Raw genomic sequence first — 18818 nt, forward strand, 5'->3', positions numbered from 1 at the left:
CCAACTATGCACTATTGCAAAATATATAATATATTAGTATAAACCATGTGGGATGTGTGATATAATAGAATGGGTTTAGTTTGTCTCTTTGGGCCTTCCAGAACACTGTCAAAGATTAAAACTATTACCATTGATTATATAATCAATGCTATTGTTACGCTCGGCCCCGTCAGGGAACTAAAAGATGATGATTTGAGTCATAGTCAATTTGAATAGTAAAACTAAACAATTATTTATTCTTGTAATGTAACTCATGTGTTAATCACATAAAATTGTAAATGACTGAGTGTAGCGTGGAACTGCCAAGTAAATGCCATTAAATGAGTGGTTCAATTAGTACATTTGAATGTCAAATGTTACTCATGAATTATAGTTTAGTTTATGGTTAAATTAGAGTGGTCCAGTTAGTGGTCTGAAAAATCAATGAAAAGATTATAATATAATATTAGTCCGTAGTCATGGTACGCTACACCTCACAGCCAAACAAAAGGTTTCTGACTTGTTTAGGCAGAAATCTTTACAATCATATTTTATGTTTAACAGTTAATTTTCCAATTGAATTACAATTTTGTTACATTTGATTTTACAATCGATTACAATTTTGTTGTACATTTGAATTTAGGACAATTTACAATTATAATGTCATTTTATTTTTTTAAGTATTAAATAAGTATTGGTAATTTATAATTAAGTATATAATATGAATAATATTTATTTATCTAGAACTATTAAAGTGTTAATTATATTAGTATAAGTATATAATTTAAGTGTTTTATTTTTAAATTCCCTATTTGATGACAATTTTAATAACTATGTTCATGTAATAAATCCGTCACCAATAATAAAAATTATTAAATATATTTATTTTAGGGTTTAGTTTTTCACTTGTGTATTTTCCGGAACACTGTCAAATATTAATACTATTACCATTATTTATATAATCAATTCTATTACTTATAAGTGTACAATTAGCTGAAATATCAAGCCAATATCACACAACACGCGACAGTTTTAATTTTGGTAGAGTGAAATGTCAGAGCAAATTAAATAACAATATTGAGCCTTCACTATGTATTTGATGAGCGAATCTAGATAAAACATAACATGTTTATATCAAACTTAGAAAATAATTCCCAATTTTTTTTTTTTTTTAATTTTTAACGTGGAGTAGGGTAAAATAAATAACAAAACAATTAATTTGAACTATACCAAAATTAATTATATTAACTATATTTATAAAACACAGGTTCATTTAGTCATTCATATTACTTATACCTATTAAGCTAATTATAAAATAAAAAAATACCCTGTGACAAGTGTGCTCAGTTATGATTAATAAATTAAAGACCAATATTAAAAAAATGCACTTCATTACTGGTTCATGTTCATTCAACAAGTAAGATTTCTATTCTTATTGAATTTTCATTACTTTAGTTGAGTATGCAAATTGAAATTATTCAAACTATTTTTTACTAATTAGATTAATTTTTCCCACATATTTAATAATAAAAAATATAAAATTATTAGATATTTATACATTCACACAACTTGTCAAACAATACATATAGATTTAAAAAATAAAAATAATAAAACTAAGTACTTATTATATGTATCAAAATATGTTAGTTTGCTAGTCCATCCATGAAAAAAATTTTAAATACAATTATTGATCAACGGTCCAGCAGACCCCAATATTTTTTAAATATTGCTAGAGAATAAATTACATCTGGATGTAACTAAGACTCAGCAAAAGACAAATATTGAAGTCTCTGAAAACTAATGTTTTTTTTGCAAATAAGCTTACAAAATTAATTTACAATTCAAAACAAATTAAATCATACATTTTTTTTTTTATCAACATGTTTATGTTTAATGTTAATCAGTTAACTTCTTAAATATTATAGTATTAATCATAGTTATTTTTATGCATTATGCATGTTGTAATAATTTGTGTATATAAAACAAATAACATATCAATAATATAATAAATAAAGAAATAATACAAGATAAAAATGCCCCAGTCATCATTTTGACATATTATAATCAGTTCTGTTTCAGCAAACATAATAAAACTAAATTATGATAGTTAATAACAGCATAAAAAATATTTTAACTGTAATATAAAAGTAAACAAATAGTTTTTCAAAATAAATTAGAAAACACCCTCATGTTAGAAATAACTGAATATCACTACATACTATAAATTAATAAATTAATTAATATTACAAAGTATGATGTACCAAAATTAATATTTTTTTAAATTTTTAGAATGAAAGTGATAATTTTATCTGCATTCAACAGCTTATAAGATAATAACTGATTTTAATCAATACAATTTATATTTTTGGGCTTAGAATAATTTTAGTTATAAATGATTTTTAATTTCTTTTGTTTTAAGATTGTATTTCATTTTGTAATATTATTATTACTACTTTTTTCTTGTATACAAAGAAAAAGTAGTAATAATAATATTACAAAATGAAATACAATCTTAAAACAAAAGAAATTAAAAATCATTTATAACTAAAATTATTCTAAGCCCAAAAATATACTTATATTAAATTAAAATTGATAAATAGTATAGTTTTGAATTAAATTTACTTTGAAATTAAATTACAATTTCAAACCAATTACTTTTAAACAACCTAATGATATTAACAATAGTTTAGAAAATATTTATAACATCTGATAGGTCAACACTATAACTTGTAAAAACAATAAAAAATCTACACAAATGCCAGTTATAAAATATTTACATATATATATAATGTATGTAAATTATATATTATATGTTTAAGTAATATGAATGTTTATAACCCAACTAATACTTTTCTGCATGTCCCCAAGTATGTTTTTCAAGTTCTATCAATGAATCAAAACTTTCATCGCAATGTACACATATAAATCGTTCAGGTGAGTTATTGGTAATTGGTAATTTAGTTAGTTTTTTTATACAAGCGTCTAAATGTTTGAGCGGTTTTGCACGTTTAGTTAATGTGCGATTGCACAAAAAGCAATAAAAAAATGACTTTTTTTCAGAATCACATTTTAGATATAGATGTTTGGAGTTCATGTGAGCCCATAAAGCAAAAATAAGATTAGTTTCATATCTAAAATATACAAAAATATTTACTGTTAAAAAGAATTAGTTGAAATTTATTGATGTTTTATACTTACGGGCAATAATTGCACTTAAAGAAGTCATTAGTCTTGTGTTCTATAGTCTCAAGTCTTATAGCATTTAATGCTTTCAACAAATGTGTGTTTTTGGCCAATTCATGGACTACTATTGTTTTATATTCTGATGTTATGCAAAGTTTCAAATAATTAAAAATGGATAACTGTTGAGTACAAGCTGTATTTCCTGGGTTAGAAACAATATCCACATGTTTTTGTATAGACTCAAACAGCAAAGAATGCATTTCAACTTCATGTGTTATGCGTGACTCTGGACTATCGAGAAACGTATCACAAATTGGACATTGAAACATTGGTAGTGAAGTATTAGTTAGAATAACCTTCCAACTGCCATCTCGGCCCTCTATGTATTTTCCTAACTTACACAAACCAGATCTGAAAAAAAAAATATACTTAATAATTACTATAATTATGTTCAATTGAATCCTTTAAATCAAAATGTACTTTTCTCTCTCAGCTTTGTCAATAACACATGCTCTCTTGGGCCTTGGATTTGTTAATGACGTGTCCGACCTTTAAAATACAATTTTCTCATTACTAGAGATCAGAAGTTGTAGGAATTGCATATCATTCTATAGACTCTCGGTTTATAGCAAACCAAACTAGAAACCCGAGCTATACAATAGTGAGTTTAAAAATTTGAAATGCATATTTTGTCAATTTTAGGGGAAATGCTCATATTGTTTTTTGGTTTGCATATATAATACATTTTCTAAAAAAGATTGATCTTATTCTTTTTTAAGCTGTGTATAATAACAATTTAAAACCCAATATTATTTAGTGTAGTTATTTATTGTTATCGTTGCAGTTCACTATTAATGTAAAGACAACAGTACAATGTGCATTTAACCCGTCAGTGGTCGCAGCGCTCACCTCGTTAGTATTTTGAGAGCCATTTATTTATTTATTACTTGATTCATCTGATACTATTTATACCTTCAATCGACACATGTTTAAATATACTTTTGAAAATATAATTATTTTATGAATAATTCTTGATTAGATATCGACATGCAATTTTGTTAATACCCATAAATTGAGTGTTGCCAAATACTTTTTCGTAAACTCAGACCTATTTTTAAGAAGCACACAACGTTCAAATGCGTACTGTATAATAATCAGCAAAATATTCCAGACCACTAGGGCCAAGATGAATGATAATGATTATATTATTATATAATTATGTATAAAAATTTTAGTGGTTAACAATTTATAATCAAGGAAAATTGTAAGAACATTTTTTGAAAAAGATTCAACTATAAATAATTTGTTGTTGGTTTCAATATTTTATGTTCATTATATAACAAATAATGATGAAAAAACAACGAGGTGAGCGCTCACTCAATACCAATGATGGGACTTTGCATAGCGATACCATCGGTGGGTTAATATTAATATCTAATATTAAGATGTACTATCTTTTCAAATATAAGTTTATATTAAGTTTAAACTAATTTTTTCAGTTCATTAAAATGTCAACATGATAACAATTTAGATTTGGGTGGTATGTAAAGGTCAAAGTTTAAATTTGCCAGTATTTAAAAAAAAAAGAAGTGGGCAAGTATGCTCTGCTGTAAATTAGGTGTCTAAAGAAGATGCTAATGAATGTATTACATTTGAGTTCAATATATATGAAAAATGTTTCTAAGCGAAACCTATAATGTTACTAAATATTTTAAATGGTATTATTGCTATTATAGTGATTTAATTTACTATTAGGCATTAGTAGATTGAATACTTTTTTGAAGAAAAAATTTAATTTTAAAATGTCATTGTACCCATATAAAATATAATAATATATTTTAAAAGTTTCAAATACCCAGGGTCAATATTTTTAAATTACAAAAAAAATTACTGAAATTGTTATTTTTCATTTAAATATCTAATTTCAAGACAAATTTGTAATTAAAATATCTATAAAAAATAACTGTTTATACAAATTTTTTAGACTTTTATTACAGTATAAAATATTTGTAGGAATCCTTGTTATATATTTTTAATCCTTAGCTATGAAAATTATACATTTTATAAATTTATAATTTCAAAATAATTTGTAAATTTTTGATGAATTTGGTCAAATTTTAAACATTAGATGATTATAAATAAAATTGTGCCTTTGAATCTTGAATATTTCTCAAATACTAGTATAACAGCTTGTGAAAAACATTGTGTTAAATTTTCAAACGTTTTGACTCGACAAAAACATTATATATAAAAAGCTTAAAACAAGTCAAACTATTTTCATGTACAGAAAAGATAAAATAAACATTTGGTGAAAATTTCAAGTATCTATGGAAGTTCATTTTTGAACGAATATAAATAAATTATGTTCACCAAATGTTTATAATAGCATTTTGAATACATTATAATTTACATTTTTGATTAAGATATTTGAGCTATAATATATAAAATTATGACATTTTCAATTAAATTTTTTTTCTTCAAAAAATGTCGGTTAAAATTATTTTGCTTGGTGAAAAAATTTGAAATATTATATTAAGTTACACATAATATACCAATTAATAAATATCAAAAATAAATAAGGACAAGTATTTTATAAACAATTAAAATTAAAATGTTGGCAAAATTCTTCAAAATCAAGAAATGTTGAAAATGTAATATTTTTTTTTAAATTAAATGTATCTGTAGGTACTAGTCAGGAACATAGCTAGGGTTACATAATAAGGTGGCCTAATTATCACCTACATTTTTCTAAATAAGAGATAAAGGATGTTTTACAGTATACACAATATATGAAAGAAAATAACTATGCATTACTTAGAAGCCACATCCTTTTTGGGCTTAGGAGTTTTCTTTTGTCTTATGATTTGTTTTCTGTAACAATATTATATTTTAACATTTATGTTTGACCAGGGCCGCAATTACCGGGGGGGCGAACAGGGCGATGCCCTGTCTACAAGGGCCTACAAAATAAACTTGGGGGCACTGATTCAAACCTCACAAATCATGACTAACGATAATATTTTGAAATTTATTTATAGGCACTTATTACTAATTAGTACCTAAAATTATCGTAATTAATATCGTTATTTTAGCGATAACTAATATTATGAAATAAGAAATACAACGATGGGTATGAAAATTCGTGAGGTGGCTTGTGCGAGTGTATAACTTGTTTTATGTGTACACAATAAAATCATGACAAAACAAATGTATTTTTATAATGGATAAAACGATAACGACCAAAGACAATATTATTATGGTGTGTCACTCAGCACTCTGTGTGGTAGGGGCTGATAGCGCGCAGTTTTAAAGCTAAAAATAATCTTTATCTTATCTAATTTATAATATTATTGTAACAAACAACTAATATGCATCCAGCGCCTGTCGGTCAGTGTTCATATTTTCTTATTTTGAAACTTTGAAAGTGTGAAGTGATAACTGATACGTGTGATCATAAAAGGTTCTTCAAGACCAAAGTTTTTTGTTTGTAAATGCGCATTTGTTGTAACTTGTTTGGATTATCCTTAATTTAAATATTAAACGTGAATTTTCAATATGTCAACCAAACCCAAACAACTCAGTGGTTGTAAGAAACGAAAAATAAAAGAAAAAAAAGAACTTGAACTCAAAAAAATTAAAGGATCAATGAATGTATTTATTAACAAAATAAATATAAATAGTAATGGTAAGTTTTTCATACTTCACTAAATAGATAGTTGTTAGTTGTTACCAATGCAATGAAGCAGTAGACCATTATGAAAAAAATCAAATACTTACCTAAAATGAATAATGTAATCAATATACATAATTTTTCAATAAGTAGGTATACCTACCTCATTTTAATTTAAATATGATAATTATGGTTTAGGTCCTAATGTCCTATTCAATGTTAAATGATCTAGAATTTTTGAGTTTATACATATCTTTAAATTCAATTATGTTAATTTTAAGTACCTATTAAGAAGTTAGTTATGAGATTAGTCTTGGATAGAAATGTATTATTAAATACTTAGCAACTGTTATTGTTCATTATTTTGTGTAGGTATTTTGTTTGAAATACCTTACATAGTTACATGACACATTAATATTTATTTATTTTTACTATACTTACATTTATATGTTATAACCAAGGTGGATATATATATCCACCTTGGTTATAACTATTATTTATGAATAATATATTTATAAATATTATTAATATTGTCATTTGAAGAAAAAAATTAAAATTCTAATATCTTATTAAGTACCAACTTTATATTTGATAATTGAATATTTTTTAATTGATTGGTTTTAAATATGTAGCAAGTATTGATGATGTAAAACTTGTTGAAAACAATGATTACTCTAAGAACGTTGTTTCTGGAAGTAGTAAACATTTATGTTTGGAAGTTTTGACAAAAAATGATGATGGTGATATAAATATGCAAACGTTAGAAAAATCGGGTAAGTAGGAACCTATATTTCATATTTTAATTGTTAAATGTACGAATGTAATGTGCAAATGTATTAAATATTTACAGATTTACAACTTACTGTTGAAAATAATGAGAGTGTAAGTGATATGATTGATAATGGTGGTGTGAGCATACATATGATGAATGATGACAATGGTGTTAACTGGAGTTTTTTTGAAAAATCAGGTTAGAACTATAAATTAAATTAGTTTTAATAAAGAAAATGACAATATTATGTAAGTCTATTAAATTGATTTATACTTTTGTTTCTTTAGGGTTGGATTTAACCAAAGATTTTCCTACAGATCGAGGTCATTTTGATGAAAAAAATATAATTCATGCTGATTTAAAAAGAAGTATTGTTTTATATGGCCCATGCAGACCCACCAAAATTGAATTTCCAACTTCTCCAGATGGTAGTGGATATCCACGAAAGTTTTCATCTGAGTTTTATTTTAAAACAGTTAGGTCTGGTGTTCGCATTCCAAGGTTATGGCTCTGTTATTCAATAGTATTGGATTGTGTGTACTGTGAAACTTGTTGGCTGTTTGCAAGCAGACTTGAAAAATTTAAAAACAATTGGATTGTGGGAATAAATGATTGGCATCATATAGGTGAAAAAATAAGTGTTCATGAAATTTCAAAACAACATATTCAAGCTGTTGAGTTTAGAAACATATGGTCACAAAACAAAACAATTGATAGTCAGCTAGAAACTCAGATTAATAAAGAGGCATTATTTTGGAAAAATGTTTTAACTCGACTAATAAAAATAATTTTGTTTTTAACGGCTGGAAACACTGCCCTTCGGGGCAATGAAGGAAGTACAAAACAACATTTGTCAGAAGGAAATTTTATGAGAACAGTTAAATTACTAGCTGATTTTGATCCAATCTTAAGCAAACTCTTAAACGATGAAAAATATAAAATCAAATACTTAAGCTGGCAAATTCAGAATGAAATTATCCAATTGTTATCAACGGAAGTTTGCAAAATAATTATAAATGAAGTAAAAACGTCCAAGTTTTATTCTTTAATAGTAGATTCAACTCAAGATATCACCAAAATTGACCAGCTAAGTGTTACACTTAGGTATGTTGTTGTAAATTATGACCAAAAGTCAATTGAAATTAAGTAATCATTTTTAGGTTTTTTTGAGTTGAAAAAACATGGCGCCATAGATCATGAAAATCTCATATATGAAGTGTTAGAATCATACAACCTAGATATTCAAAATTGTCGTGGTCAAGGTTATGACGAGGCCTCTGTTATGAGTGGTGCTTGGTCAGGAGTTCAACAAAGAATTTCATCAACTGTCTCAAATGCCCCATATGTTCATTGTTGTGCTCATAATCTTAACTTAGTTATTTGTGATACTGCTAAATCAACCCATGTTGCAAGCAATTTCTTTAGAACCATACAATCGATTTACAATTTTTTTAGCTCTAGTGCTCCACGATGGAGTAACTTAGCATTTAATACAGAATTTGCCCACAGAATAAGACAAAAAGTCTTAAAAAAGGTATGTCCGACGCGTTGGGAAGCGAGACATGAATCAGTGTCTGCCTTAAAAGAAAGATATGTGGATGTTCTTAAATCCTTGACGTTCTACAGCTTAACAAGCAAAAAAGCAGAAGAGCGATGCATAGCTGTTTCTTTGAAAAAAAAAATGGAGTCTTTTGAGTTTGTTTTAATGCTTGGTTTATGGGAGAGAGTTTTACAATCATTACACGGAACGTCAAAAACATTACAGCAACATGATATAGATTTACAAGTAGCACGAAATCGATTAAATGATTCTTTTTCTTCAATTCAAAATCTACGTGATGACTACACTAATATTGTAAAATATGCTAAAGAAATGTGCAAAAAGTGGGGTGTACCTTTAGACGTAGTTCAAACCAGACAACGACTAGCAACAAAATATTTTGACGAAGTTGATGGTGATCGCAGATTAAATATAACAGAAAGTAATTTTAAAATTAAAATTTTCTTACCACTTATTGACACTGTGTTGAATCAGCTTAGGGTGAGGTTTGAAAGTTTAAAAGAAGTTTGTGATGTGTTTGAGTTTTTAAAGCCAGAATCAATAATCAAATCAAAAGAGTCAAAAATTATAAAAAGTTGTTATGATTTTGTACTATTGTATAAATCAGATGTTGGTTCAGAGCTAGTAAGTCAAATTCTATCTCTAAAAGAAATTATTGTTAACAACAATTTAAAGTCCATCCGTGATTTGGCAATATTTATTGTACAACATGATTTTTCAACTAGCTATTCAGAAGTTTTAGCAGCTTGTATTCTTTTTTTGACTCTTCCAGTTACAGTTGCGACCGCAGAAAGGTCATTTTCAAACTTAAAACTAATAAAAAATTATTTAAGAAATTCAATGGGACAAACGCGCTTGTCAAACATAGCAGTGCTAAACATAGAACAACATCGCACGGCTGAATTATCATTAGACAATATTATATCACAGTTTTCAAACTTAAAAGCCAGAAGAATGAAGTTTTAGTATACATTGTTTCCTATTTGTTTTTTTTGTTAGTAATTGTTTAAACTTTAAATTTTAAAAATTATAAAAAAATTCACTTATTAAGTGTTGTTGTTATTTTGTTTATTTTGTTGATTGGTTTGGAGGATGTACATTGCATAACAACTTTGGTTGACCTCTATGTTTTTGTAATTTAATTGGGTTATCATTCTAAAATTTTGAATTCTTATATATTGATATTTGATGTGCTTTGTGAATTTGTGAATTTTAAAATATGCTTTAATATACATATTGATGTAAATTTAAATTACTAGATGAAAAAGGGTCAGAAAATGAAACCATTAACAAGTGTCTGACATGCTAAAAAATGGGGCACTAAATCTCTGTCGCCCTGGGGCCCAAAAATTGTAGTTGCGGCACTGTGTTTGACTATAAACTCTAGTCTACTAATCCATAATATCAACAAACTTTTTTGGTGTATAGTCTTCTTTAGTAGTCAAGTCAACTGTTTCATCACTTGAGAATAAAAATTGGATTCCAGTTTCTGGTTCAACTAGTAATGGTTCAGTTTCTGATTCAACTAGTAATGATCCAGTTGGCTCACTGTCTACATAAATGTCCATGTCTTCTCTCTGATTTATTAAAGAACTCGCAGCATAAGAAGTTGAAAGTGGCATATCTGGAGTAACTGTCATTTCTTCAGTTGATATATTCGTGGATGGTGCAATTACTTTTCTAAAGTTTAACAAAAAAAAATTCTAATTAAATTGAATTTATTAATTTTAATAATAAATATGTATACACTTATTACACACCTTTTAAATTGAATGATTTTTTTTGCATTATTTTTAATAAAACATAACAAAACTTAAAACTAATTACTTTTAATAAAACATTTTTATATTTTAGTTTTAAAATAATAATTTTGAATTTTTTTACAAATTAATAACAATAATATACTTACTTTATTTTTCCTTCTCCATTTGATTGAACACTATCACTATGATTATTTACTGTATTTTGAACTCTGGAAAAACGAATGTCTAATATCATTATATTAATACAATAGAATCTGTTAAAAAACATTGACAATTTCCAAACTCATGTGTACCCGAAGTGTAACTATATCTAATTTACATTTAGATATAATTTTACTTACGTGGAAGATGGACTATTCATATTCGATTGATTTAAATGTGTAGCAGAACCAAGATTTTGTATAGTATTTATTTCACTAAAAAACATAATACATATATATAATGTAAATATGTATACAAATAACCTATCTATAAATAATATTACTCTTTATCCTATGTACAACTAATTATACTTCATCAATAATATATTACCATATTATATAACGTAAAATAATACTACTAATACATACAGTGCATATCACTTATCCTGATCATTGTTTATTACTTATTATCAACACATAACAAATATCAGCATTGAGTATCATTAAAATAACCTCTATAAGTAAAATTTAAATTAATAATTCTACGACTCCAATTTGTTGTTCTACTTACTTATGTGTAATTTAAAAGAAGTTCATTGTGTGGCACATAAAAAAGACAAACAAAAAAACTGAGATCTCGTTAATGTTAAATAGTAGGTTTTGAATGTACCTAACTAATCATAGTAGGTCACTGTAATGGGATTGTTAAATTTGAACTCAATGATCAATTGCTGTATAGAAAAAAATTTATTCTGCGCAATGAAGACGAACAATTTATTTTAACCTCAAATATTTATACTTATAAAAAACCTTGTATTACATTTTCAGGTTTTTTTTTTTAACCCAGAAACAAGAATGTTATCAATAGATATAAAAACAAATTTAACTGTTGATAATCTTAAAAAGAGACTAAAATATTTTTTAAATTATAATATAAGTATTTAGAGAAGATTTCAAGTCTCTACGATTATTAAATTATAACAAATAACTATATTGATTTTGAGTAAATATTCCTTCTTTATAGATATTTTTTAAAAGTAGTTTTACCTACTATCATAGTAGTACTTGGAATTTACTATTTTTGGACCATATAAAGAAAATTATCTATAATTAAATTCTATATAAACTTTAGAGGTAGAGGAAATCTTCAGCTTCAAAACTTAGGTCAGAAATAAATAATTAAAAATAATAGTAGAATTATTATTGGGAATCTAAAATAAATTGAAAAATAGCACATTGTCAAAAATTACTTTAAATTATAAAACATTTTTAGAACTATGAAAAATTATGTTCCAAATCAAAATTATTTAAATGCATTTAATGTGATATGAATATTTTACTCAAAGAAAATCAACTAATGATAAACTATTGAAATTTAATAATAATGAAGGCCTATGCATTTATTTTATTGATTTTTATAAACTAAATAAGCTTTGTAAAAATATTGATATTCATTTTTTTATTTACTTTTAAATCTCTGAATTTGTGTTTAATTTCTAACAATTTGTCACTTTTCTTCTTTAATAAATGGAATGTGTTAAATGGTTTTGGTTACAATTTTATCATTTAATTTTCTTATATAGATTATATATAGATGTTGATACATAAATACATTGATTCCATTATTTTATGAAATTTAGAAGAAAGTTGACACACCAAAGAGAATTACTTTTTTTCTAAAAATTATCCTAAGATATAGTTAGGCCACCGTAAATGTGAATTTAATGAGCTATCAACCAACTTTCTAGGTATCATAGTTTAGGAGAAAAGTAAAATAATAGACATTTCTGGACTGATCATGCCAACGTTTTTGTGGATTCAAATTGTTATACCGCTTGGGAATGATATCAGACCTACTCATTATTACTGTGTTACTTTTTTATTATTTTCCTATTTAACACAAATTCTTGAAGTTTTCAAAAATCAGACTTTTCATTTCAATTACCATACTTAGTTGAATAAAAATCAAGAAAGTAAAAAGAACAATATAAGATATTATTTAAAATTTAAATTCTGCTCTTTTTTTAATTGAATATGTATTCAACATATTTAATGAGCTTATACATGCACTTAACACATTTTGAAACAATATAGTAGGTATGTAACAAATAACAGTTGTATGTATAGATACTAGACAGACTGTAGAGAACAATGATTATGGAACACATACTCAAATTAATTTATTAAATTTAATAAAGAAAAAAATAGGATAAGATGCAACTTAATATTATTATTCATAGCTTGAAGAGTTGCCTTTTGATCGATTTGTAGATGGAATAGACTCATGTTAAATTTACAATTATGTGTGTTTATCGAAACACTTGAAGTCACGTTATGCACAACCATCACTTACCCTTGTTCTTTGTCATCTTCAACTTTCGGACAAAGTGACAAGCGGCAAAGGATCAATTTTGTCGCGGAGTGCGGACCTAGCAGACTGCAGGCCGCGAAAAAGTTGACTGCAGAATGCAGATGCCGGATTGCGGACTGTCGAGACTACGAAGTACGACTATAGTCAGTAGCACGAATCAAGGTAATATCTTAATTTGTGGTCAGTAGTCACTAGTCTATTACGACTAGTACGAGAGCATTATAAAACTAACCTTATCTGTGGTATGACCATAGAACAATCATCGCGATAAAGAATAAACTTTTATAGGATATTAGAATTATAAACAAATTATTATAAATATAAATTATTCTTTACCTGGATGAGTACAATATAGAAGGCAGAAGCGACACTCGATTTAAAGCAGTCTGATCGGATTCTTGTTTACCTACGAAACGAAGTCTGCCCGGTTGCATAAAAGATCTTAAAGACGTTTTAATTCCTCGCTAAACAAATTTCGTTGCACAAACATTCACGTCATTCGCGTTCTCAGGAGCCTGTTAAATTTTAGTTTACCAGTCAATTAGTTAATCGCCCGACATCGGATAGCTAAATTTTTAAGACTCGTTAAAATGTGTCATCACTGTTATCAGTAACAATTCACGATAACAACCTCGTGTTCTCGACTGTTGGTTTAATACATTAAATAAATTTGTATTTCCGTGACAAAAGACGTGTCTGGTAAAGACGTAAAGTAGACTATATAGTAAAGAACATAACCAAGAAAATGATGCCAAGTAATTTTTAATTTTTAGTTATATCAAGGACGTTACACACTGCAGCGGTGGCGGTAAGATTGTTTTCGGAGCACACCACCCCACCACGAAGGCCGGTCTAGTAAATCGAGCGGTGAACACCCGCGCCGCCGCCCGGTCCGTTCATGACACGTCAAAACCGGTTACCGGTTACCGGGTACGTATTTTACGACCACCGCCACCGCCGATGCCACAGGGAGGTTCGTGTTCATCGCTCGCCACCGACCGTCAACAATTTTATAATATTTTCTACGACAGGTTCGTCCTTGCAGCAAGTAGCAACAATAATAATAATAATAATATTTTATTCGTCGATGTGAAAGCGGCGGCGGCGGCGATGCATAGATGCAACACGTCATGACGGACGGCATTCCATCCCGAAAAACGATTCCGTTTATTTTATGACATATTTTTTTATAAAATCGTGTTTATGAATCTTTAATATTTTTTAATTGCTATTATAACAACTTAATATAAGAATTACATTTTCAAGGTATTTGACCAAACGAAAAACTTGATGTATAGGTAGTAGGTATAGGTATAATACATTTAATTGTTTTTTTTTTTTTTAAATAACACCTTGATTTGTAATTTGTATACCTAGGTTCTTGTTCATGTGCCGTATTAGCCGACTTGCCGTTAAAATACGACGTCGAGGTGTAGTATTTAATTATTATTATTATTATTATTGTTGTTAGATAGTTAATATTTTGTTATTTTACTGTATATATCGAAAAAAACCACCCTCCGCACTCTTTCATCGTTGCAATGACGTGGCGTATGAATACCAGCCTCTAGCTATATACTATATATGTAATGGGTGGAGAGGAGGAGCAGTTCCCAAAACCAACAAAAGAATAATATGTATAACTATACGGTTTAGTGTAAAAACGGTGAAATCTCCCTTTCCCAAATATTTCTTCGACGACGAGCAGCTGCAGGACGTTAGGATGGCGTAGTGGAATTTGTGTATGTACCTATTTATATGTATATACATATATATATACACATATACATATATGTCTTGTTCGTCCCGAAACAACAAGGCCAGTGGGGTGGTTGGGCGGTCCGCAAATGGAATGTGGTTGAAGAGACTGTACGCATCGAATTTAATGTAAAAACACGATAACTACGGACACAGTTTTGTATGTTACCATTTACGATAGTAATATTACACTCACTCAATACGCTCGGCGCTCGTCTCATCGCACTGCAAGTGGTTCTCAACCGGTGTGTCGCGTATTAACGTGATATGTGGTGTCGCCAAAAAAAATCGTTCATTTATATTATACATGTTCAAAGTAATAATACCTATGTATAAAATAGATATGCCATTATTATGACATTATGTCGTTATGACTTGATGGTATTAAAATCACAGATAAGAAAAACAAATGTGAATATACCTAGCCTAGCCTAGCCTAGCTCATTCTCAATTTACATATAATATTATAGGTTTATAATTAGTACTTTTTCAATTATCCATTAATTTTTTTTAATGTGTGTCCACAATTTTTATGGATCTAATAATTAGGTCGTAGTCGTAAAAAATGGCTGAGAAACATTGGGATAAAGGGTTTTTTTAGTTATTTATCCAGCGAGGGCTGCGAGGCGGTCGTGGCGTGAGCTAAGTAAAAAAAAACGGCCAAGTGCGAGTCGGACTCGCTCATGAAGGGTTTTGTAGCAGCAAGTAACATAAATAATAAATAACTTTGATCGATGTTTTAATAATAGTGTATTTTTTTTAAGTTATTGATAAGTAAACATTATAAATAGGTACCTTAATGGTAGAATTTAGATGTAACTAAATGCGAGCCCATTTCGACGCGGTGATAATAAAAACACGTACCGCTGATAAAACGATAAAAATATTGGTCCGATTATTATAATATATTATATTGTCGTTTCGTTCAGCCGGCACAAACTTTGGCCCCACTACCAGGTCCAGCAGAAGTCTTATGTAATATTATAATAATATTAGCCGCTCGGCAGGGACGATCTCAAAAAAAAAATCATAGGAGGGGGGTGTATTCTTCAAAATTGCCAACTAGAATTTGAAATTCAAAATTCATCAGTTATTATTATTGTTGCCAAATCATTATCTACATTATAAGAATAGTCCTCTTTAATCATAAAATATATAAATATAAAATAATCTCAATAATTGTATTTGCATAAAATGTAGGTAGTTACCTAATAATTTACCAATGGTTTTAATCTAATTATGAAAAAATGTCATTAAATTTAATAAAAAATATTAGATTCTGAGTGAAACGAGATATATATAATGTTTTTAAAATCTATATTTTTTACATCTATATTAATTAATCTATATTTCGTATATTATAAAAGTGATGAACCTTATATAGAACCCTCTATGAAATTATATAGATATAAGATATTTTAAGCATTGAAATAAACAGGGTAGGTTTTAAATGAAAAATTACAATTTAGAACTCGTGGTATTTTCTAAGCCTTGTACCGGAAAATAACTTGCGAAGTAATCACAATTTTTAAAATACCGAATAAGGTGTACAACAAACTGTAGTCAACTACAGTTGTACGGACATCAAACACACACATTATACACGATACAAGATAATCGGTAATCTTCGTGTGTTGAGTGTTTCTTTGAAACGCGTGATTATCGCGTATTTTGGATATTCCAAAAAATATTTATGGGTACCCTCACTCGATAACGTATTATAATATAATATTATAATCGCCTGCCTCAACCATCGCCACATGCTATTGCTATTCGATCATATTATTATCAGTGATGAAGTCGTTATTTTTTTACTGAGTATACGCTTTAATGTGCTTGATATGTAAACGTGGGGGCTTCGCCCCCCACACCCCTCATATATACTACGTTATTATTAATTTTATATTTATAATTACATACATTTTACTACTACCTTACCACAATTGAGCCTGTTATGTTTACAATCATACGCCTTTTTTTTTTTTTTATTATTTATAAGGTATATACAATCTGTTCTTTTAGGAACAATAAGAATATGTGATATTTTAAAAAAAGTTTATAACATGAAAACGTGATGGGAGGAGTCACCCAGTGGTTACACTACCCTTGTTCGATATTTTTTTTTTATTTATTTATTTTTTTTTTCTATAATGTTTGCTCATTATTGTGTGTTACTCATTGAGAAGATCTCGACACCATTTTCTTCTGAGCCTCCTAGGAGGGTTCCCAGGAATTGTGAATGTGGCAAGGTTTGAAATGAGGGGGTTGGTATGAGAAGGGAGTTTTGAGTGGAAACGTTTGTAAAAGGTTACTGCTTCTTCGTGGACTGTTTTAATTTTAAGATCGGTGTGTAAAGTTAAGTTTGAAATATATGGAGGAGAGTTTGTGATTTTACGAAGGATGTTATTTTGGAAGGTTTGAATTTTATTAGTGTTTGATTTTTTGGCATTGCCCCAGAGTTGAAGACCATAGGTCCACATAGGCTTAAACAAGGATTTATAAATTAGGAGTTTAATATTTAATGGAGTGTGTTTGTTTTTGGTAATTAGAGTTTTGAGGATGCGGAGTCGTGCATTTAGGGCTAGCCTTTTAATTTTAATATGATGTGACCATGTGAGTCGACGGTCAATTGTCAGACCTAAGTATTTAGCGGATTGAGAGGAAGGGATTTGAATATTGTCTGGATATACCATAGGACAAGGAGGAAGACGAAGAGTAAAAGTTGTGTGAAGTGATTTGGATTGGTTAACTTTGATACGCCATTTTTTATACCAATCAGCCATGAGGTCAAGGTGGAGTTGAAGATTGAGGGAAGCTGTGTGAGGGTTATCATGGATAGAAATAATAGCCTTGTCATCGGCAAACTCCGCAACAGATGTGTACGGAGAGGTTGGTTGATCGGCAGCGTATATGTTGTATAATAGAGGAGAAAGGATGCCCCCCTGAGGAACACCTGCACTAATTTTTGCTAAGCCAGAAAAGTATGTGCCAACTCTGACCTGAAAGTAACGATCCGTGAGGTAGGATTTGATTAATAAGTAGTAGGTTGGATGAAAAATTGGCTTTATTTTATACAGCAGTCCCTCGTGCCACACCCTATCGAATGCTTGGGATATATCCAAGAAGACGCAGGAGCAATAACTTTTTTTTTCAAGGGAGAATGAGATAGCATCAACTAGTCTGTGTAGTTGATGTATTGAGGAATGAGCGGAACGAAAACCAAATTGAGTATTTGGTAATATGGAACTGGCAGAAATGCATGGAAGAATTCGTTTAAGAATTAATCTTTCTAAAATTTTGCTGAAGAAGGGGAGGAGACTTATTGGTCGGTAGGAGGAGGACATGTCAGGAGGCTTATTAGGTTTTGGAACTAGAATTGTTACAGAGAATTTCCAAAGCATGGGAAAATATGACAATCTTAGGCACGCATTATATATAACTGTGAGAAGAACAATGGCTCTTTTGGGTAGGGACCTGGCCACTTCTGCAGTTATCAGGTCGAACCCCGGAGATTTTTTGAGACTGTATTTTTGAATTGTAAATTTAACGTCACCAGGAGAGAAATTCTTAACTGCGGGAGAAATATCAAGTAAACGATTTACTTGGTCAGTATGTGAAGGA

General features: G+C 28.6%; 1 protein-coding gene across 2 annotated transcripts; it reads right to left on the bottom strand.

Moving 5' to 3' along the window:
* Nucleotides 1-2711: 2711 nt before the first annotated feature.
* On the bottom strand, nt 2712-14204 carry LOC132936182 (uncharacterized). Of its 2 annotated transcripts, XM_061002874.1 has the most exons (8): nt 13776-14204; nt 11270-11344; nt 11075-11137; nt 10579-10845; nt 5977-6033; nt 3643-3711; nt 3178-3573; nt 2712-3110 (listed from the first exon to the last, which is right to left on the bottom strand). In XM_061002874.1, exons 1-8 carry the CDS (start codon nt 13871-13873, stop codon nt 2822-2824), a joined length of 1314 nt encoding a protein of 437 aa, XP_060858857.1. In that variant the 5' UTR covers nt 13874-14204; the 3' UTR covers nt 2712-2821. The 2 variants fall into 2 exon arrangements, with proteins under 2 accessions (XP_060858857.1, XP_060858858.1); XM_061002875.1 differs by lacking the exon at nt 5977-6033.
* Between the last annotated feature and the right edge of the window lie 4614 nt (nt 14205-18818).

Source organism: Metopolophium dirhodum, chromosome 1, assembly GCF_019925205.1.
Source record: "Metopolophium dirhodum isolate CAU chromosome 1, ASM1992520v1, whole genome shotgun sequence".
Classification (NCBI taxonomy): Eukaryota; Metazoa; Arthropoda; class Insecta; order Hemiptera; family Aphididae; genus Metopolophium; species Metopolophium dirhodum.